At 46.2% G+C, this 5992-nt stretch overlaps 1 protein-coding gene across 1 annotated transcript; it reads right to left on the reverse strand.

Moving 5' to 3' along the window:
- Window positions 1–1243: 1243 nt before the first annotated feature.
- mafaa (v-maf avian musculoaponeurotic fibrosarcoma oncogene homolog Aa) lies at window positions 1244–5311 on the reverse strand. The gene has a single exon (XM_044199351.1). The coding sequence runs from the start codon at window positions 4252–4254 to the stop codon at window positions 3319–3321; it is 936 nt and encodes a 311-aa protein (XP_044055286.1). The 5' UTR covers window positions 4255–5311; the 3' UTR covers window positions 1244–3318.
- Between the last annotated feature and the right edge of the window lie 681 nt (window positions 5312–5992).

Consider the following 5992-nt stretch of genomic DNA (forward strand, 5'->3'; position numbering starts at 1 on the left):
ACACACACTCTCTCTCTCTCAGTCACACACTCATTCACGGTGAGTTATGATATGTGTTTGAAGTGAGCCGCCAGCCACCGGGCCTGACGGCGGTGTCACATCAGCACCAACGCGGGGTGGCATCTGTCTCTACCCGCGCTGCTTCCACCCTGAGAGGAGGAAGAGACCACTTAAGGCAGTTTAGGGCGCGTGCACGAGCGCGTGCACACAGTGGATATCACGTAAAGCTGCCCTATGGACACATTCAAAACATACAGTGAATGAGAAAGAGAGTTTAGCTCGTCTACCTCGCTGTTCGGTGGTGGCGGGAGGAGGCAGTGAGCAGGCCGGCTTCGTCCATTCATCACCGGGCTGATCGGGCGCACAGTGGCCCGCTGACAGGCGGCCAAAGCCGGCAAAGCGGAGCTGAGGAGGAGGGCGGCTGGGTCCGCCTCCGCCGATGCCTCTCATACACAGAGACAAATCTGGAGATCTGGCAGCGATGCTCGCGGAGATCAGAGCAGCCTCTCCCCCAACATCCTGCACTCCACGCCGGCTCAGTCCGGTACAAAAATCCAAACAAACTGGAAGTTTAACTTCTGTCATCGCCGCTGACAGCAGAGGACAAATGAGGCCCTGCAGCGTTTTTCAGAACAAAAACTTGCAGGAGGAAGACCGAAAATCAACTAGGGAAAACACTAATTAAGGGTCAAATGATGATTGTGATTAACTTTTTTTGTACTGCCTTTAATAATAATAACAACAGTAATAATAAAAACAAGAGGTGATTTTTTGACACTCTCGTCAACATACTGTCTACAGATTATTACTATCGTTTATCGTTATTCAATCAAATTCATTTGCATATTTATTATTAGGCCTATATTAATTATTACATCATATTTTAACACTTAATAAATAGTATAAACAGTAATAGTTGGATGTAGGTTAAACTCGAATAACTGCGTCAAACGTCTTTAGATTTTTCTTTCACAAATGTGAACATAATTATGTTCACATTCTCTAATAATAATAATAATGTCTTACATATTTAAAGCTATTTAACGGGCTTTTGTTTTTTTCATCCACATTCATAAAGCTGCAACGAAACTCATCTGGCCTAAAATAAGAAACAAATCTCTCCCAAATGTGTGCCATTCTTACATAAACCCAAAGCTTCAATAATTTAGAGGCAGGAAGCCTTTTTGTTTGTTTCAAAATAAAACCTTTTCTGTAACAATGACGGCAGCAACAGTCTGACAGATTTGGGACAGAACTTTTTATTAAACATTATGAAAACAAGATTCTCAACAACGTTCCACTTTGTAGGTTTTTCACTTGTTGACACGTTAGGACACGTTCATTGAATAAATATAGAAATTATATGTACAGATATACATTAACAGCACTGTGCAGAAGTTTACTTTCCTTTTTATGCATCGCAGTCCTCTTTAAAATCAAATTAGGATTTTTAGGCTGTAGTTGCTTTAGGAAAAAATTGGAGGTTACATCAAAACCCCCAAAAAATCTAATTAAAACAAAGAAAGTTACTGAAGGGAAATTATTGGTGCCTAAATAAAAAAAAAGAGATTAATTTCCAGATGTGTTGCGAGGTTAATTGTTGATCGTTTTCTTTTTTTGATCTTTTGACTCACATAAAAGACCGGGCATTTGGAGAGCAATACAAAAAAGGATTAATCTCACATTTATTTTGCATTTTCTAGTTGTTTTTCTCTGGCATTTTGATCTAAATGTCTAAAAAAAAAAAAAAAAATCTCTCTTCCTGCAAGCTTTCGCCATCCAACAGGTAGGCTGAGCATCGGACACTTCTGCACAATATTGCACATATATCTAGGCAGCAGAAAACACACGAACCAGGGATTTCTTGTTGACAGAATAATGCATCGAGTTACTAGCAGGCAAAGTCTCCTCTTTTCAAACAATCAAGCATCCTCCTATCAGACACACGACCGTATTAAGACACCGGGCTGCAGAATAAACCTGCAGGCCCTAGAAATTTTCGTCTACAAAGATTGAAAGTAAAAAACAAAACAAAAAAAAGAACCATTAAACTAAGTCTTTTTAATCATCAGGTTGGTGCATAGAGTTTTAGCAGCGAATGCAGTCCTTGTCCATCTAATAAACGAGGCTTCCACCTCATCAAATTTCTATCCAGGATTTTAGAGAGTAACAGATCAAAGGTCCTATCAGTAGAAAACAAAACGTTTGTCCAGTTTGATCTCTTCTTAGTGCAGTATAGGTTTGCCTTTGACATTACACATGTTCAGTAGGAGGAGGATACCATAGACGATTTGCATGCTGTAACATACAAACATTTGTATTAAGACATTTCGAATATCCAAGCAACAAAAGCAGTTTTCTTTAAAAAGAGAAAAAGGTAAAATAACACAGTTAACTGTTTTTCTCTACACATTATGTACAGGTGGAAATAAATACAGTCTAAAATCTGGCTCAGTTAATCTCTTTTTGTCGTTTTTCTTTTCTTTTTAAAACAATAGAAAAATTGATTGAAAATAGCAGTTAAAGACGCATCCATGTTTCGCAGTAGCAGATTGTTGCATTTTTATCCGCAGTCCTTGCACCTCTCGGGGGTTTATGGGGGAAACATTTTTGTGGCTTTTTGCATACCCAGGCCTTATTGATGGCAGAGGAGGAGGGGGGAGGAGAAGCGTCAGAGGAGGAGAGAACCATGGGCCATGCTTTCCATTCATGTGGAAGGATTCTGGGAGATGGCTGGAGGTTACCATACATGTCCTGCATGCAGGGTTGCAAATAGGGATGGGGAAACTATAGACTTGCAATATTGAAAGGTCTCTTCTCTTCATCACAGGCCGCCTCACTTTCCCACAAACTGTCTGTTGAGCTTTCTGGAGCCACGAGAGAGGCGGCGTGTATTGCTTTTCCTGCTTCTATTTCAGTCCAACCTGATTTTTTAAATTTTATTTTATTTTTTACAAAAATCCTTCTTTGCCCCAGTTTTAAGACAAAAGCATCTCTCTCTCTCTCTCTGAGTTAAGACAGTCATGTTAAATGTCAGATTGGTTCAATAAGACTTCTGACCAGGTTCTGTTGCACCAGAGAAAGGTCTACAGGCTAAGTGATCCCATGTGCCCACCTTACAGGTTAGCTTACAGAAGTTTAGCATATTTAAGACTCAAAATGCGCATCTAATGCTTCTTTGTTGAGCTGTTGTGTTTAAGTCTTTTCTGTCGAGGGAAAAAACTGTAAATTAAATACAAACGCAGAAAAATATACATGAATGTAACAGGGATGACGTGGGGGTGTAATTCAGAGTCTATGCTACAAATCGTCAGTCTCTCACATGAAGAACTCGGCGCTGGCCTGTTTCCCGGACGGGTCTCTCGTGTTCGCGGGTCCAGCGGCATTGTAGGTCCGGCTGGCCAGCTTCTCGTACTTCTCCTTGTAAAGATCCCTCTCCTTGGCAAGGCGCGCCACGTCCTGCTTCAGCTGCTCCACCTGGCTCTGCAGGGTGCACTTCTCCGTCTCCAGCATGTGCCTCTGCTGGACGCGTTTGAAGCGGCAGGACTGCGCGTAGCCGCGGTTCTTCAGGGTGCGTCTCTTCTGCTTCAGGCGGATCACCTCCTCCTTGCTGAAGCCCCGAAGCTGCCGGTTCAGCTCCCGCACCGTCATGCTGACCAGCTGCTCGTCCGAGAAGCGGTCCTCCAGGCGGGCGTGGTGGCCGTGGTGGTGGTGATGGTGGTGGTTATGGGCATGGTGATGGTGGCCCGCCGAGGCCGTGGACAGGTCCTCCCCGACGTACTGCTGCCCGCGGAAGCCCTCGTAGGCCTGGTGGTGGTGGTGATGATGGTGCGCGTTACCAATGAGGGCCTCCACCGCGTCCTCCGGGGTCAGATTGAGCGCCTCGGGGTTGATGTGGTGCTGGTAACTGGGGATCCAGTACAGGTCCTCCAGCTGAGGCTTGCCCGCGTTGCTGTGATTGTTGTTGCCGCTGCTGTTGTTGCTGCTGCCGCTGCTATTGACCCCGCTGGTGAGGCTCTGGTTTGGCTGCACGCCCGGGCTCGGGGCGCAGAAGCTCGGCGAGGAAGGCACGGAGGAGCAGGGTGTGCTGATCGGGGTGGAGGACAGAGAGCCCGACGGGAGGCGGTGGCAGTAGCGGTCGGCCTCCGGCGGCTCCTTCTTCACCTCAAACTTCATCAGGTCAAAATCGTTGACGTACTCGATGGCCAGAGGGCTGTTGGGCAGCTCTGCGCTCATGGCGAGGTCGGTGGCCATTTCAGTCCATGCGACGACTCCTGCCCTCACAGCCAAACCGACAGCGGGCAGCCCTCTCGAATACAGATTGCGATGAGGAATAAAAGCCTGTATGGTGTATATATAGACACACGCACACGCCCGGTGCGTGGAGCTGCTGCTGCAGGGCCGGCGGGTGGGTGGAGAAACTTTTTAAGGCTGCTCGTCCCTAAGACAACTTCTATATATAGTGGCGTGAATATACATACGCATGTAAATGAACTTGTACACCTGCCAGTTTGCCTCCGCTCGCTGCTCTTGTTGACAACTTATCCCAGGTCAAATGCACGCTTTAATACCAGGCGCCCCCGGGGCGTCTGAAACGCGAGCCCGGTGAATTTGGAGACACCAACCTGTCTTGTCCTCGCTTCACCTCTGCAGCCCACTTGCCTCCTTGTGATTTACTGTCCTGCGGTTCTGCTCGATCAAGTAAGACGAAAAGATTTCGTCTCCTCCGCTCGGTGTGTTAGAAATATTTTCCAAGCATCCTTCTTCACTTCCTGCTGTTTACAACTTGATCATGAAGTCCCAGGCAGCGGGCTGAAGTCACTGCAGCATGGCCCGGATAAAAGAAAGTTTCTCACACGCTCAGATCAGACAGTGTGTGACAGTCACAGGGCGCAGCGCAGGAGTGCGTAAAGGTGCGCCAAAAAGTCCCGGGAATCCAAAATGGAATGGCATGTGCAGAAGTTTTCAAAGTTCATATGCATCTGAGACTAATCTGAAGTTGTTGGCGATGCTCCTACTTGGAGGGACAGGAGAGTCTGGTCCCTGGTCTCTTGTCTGTTGTTGTGGTCAGTCCAGATATTTTATTCAAGCGGCGGATTACTGACAGCTTCGGTCCCCACGGTCCTGTCCCCCCTCACCGGGGCGCGCTGATGACCTTACGTGTTGACTGTGTGTGTATTATTATGTAAGAGGTATAAATTCCTGTTGGTTTTCTCTCTAACGGCCCTCAAATTTTTTTTTCTGAGCTTCACGGTGCAACCACGCAGTGTCACTGAGACGCTGGCAGGCAATCTGCTCTTATAAAGACCGAGTGGCCCCCGACCCTCCCACACAGAGGTGCGACGGGCCAATGGGAGGAGATCGCAGCAGTGCATTTGCATTCTCCTATAGCAAAGCCTCCTCTCTGGCGGCGGCCGGCCGAGCAGAGCCGAGCGGAGCCGAAGTGAGCCGAAGTGAGCGGAGCGCGCCGGGAGAACAGGTGCAGCAGATCCCCCCCTCTAGTGACCGAGCAGATGCTACTGCACGGCGGAGCGCGGAGAAAGATGAGAGCTCCGGTAGTTTCTCAGAGAAAAAATGTTTACTCGGAACAGAGAAACAGCTTTCACGGTTTCAAACCTGTGTGTCATGTAATAGGGCTGTCAGCATGGCTTTAGATTTCACAAGGATGTTAATTCACGGTATTTAACAATTTATCACTTTATAGGGGCTTAAAAGTGAATATAGATTTGACTCTCAGAACCTTTATAATGATCTTATGCAATACGAAACCCTTTTAGACGTTTTAATCACCACAATATTCACATATGTTAGGGACTTTAAGGTTTATTGTTTTTGTGGTCCAGCTTTTCTTTGCAACACTCACGGTATCCTTAAAGATAATGCAATATTTAATTTATGTAAGGAGACATTTTCAACGAGTTACATAAATCCAGAGCGGTTTTTGCAGTAATGTTTTCTAGATTATGTGACCAACCAGTTCAATCAAATTGAC

The sequence above is a fragment of the Siniperca chuatsi genome, linkage group LG6 (assembly GCF_020085105.1).
Source record: "Siniperca chuatsi isolate FFG_IHB_CAS linkage group LG6, ASM2008510v1, whole genome shotgun sequence".
NCBI classification, from domain to species: Eukaryota; Metazoa; Chordata; class Actinopteri; order Centrarchiformes; family Sinipercidae; genus Siniperca; species Siniperca chuatsi.

Coding starts and splice junctions, on each gene's coding strand:
- mafaa (XM_044199351.1), bottom strand. CDS start 4,254: ATGGCCACCGACCTCGCCATGAGCGCAGAGCTGCCCAACAGCCCTCTG.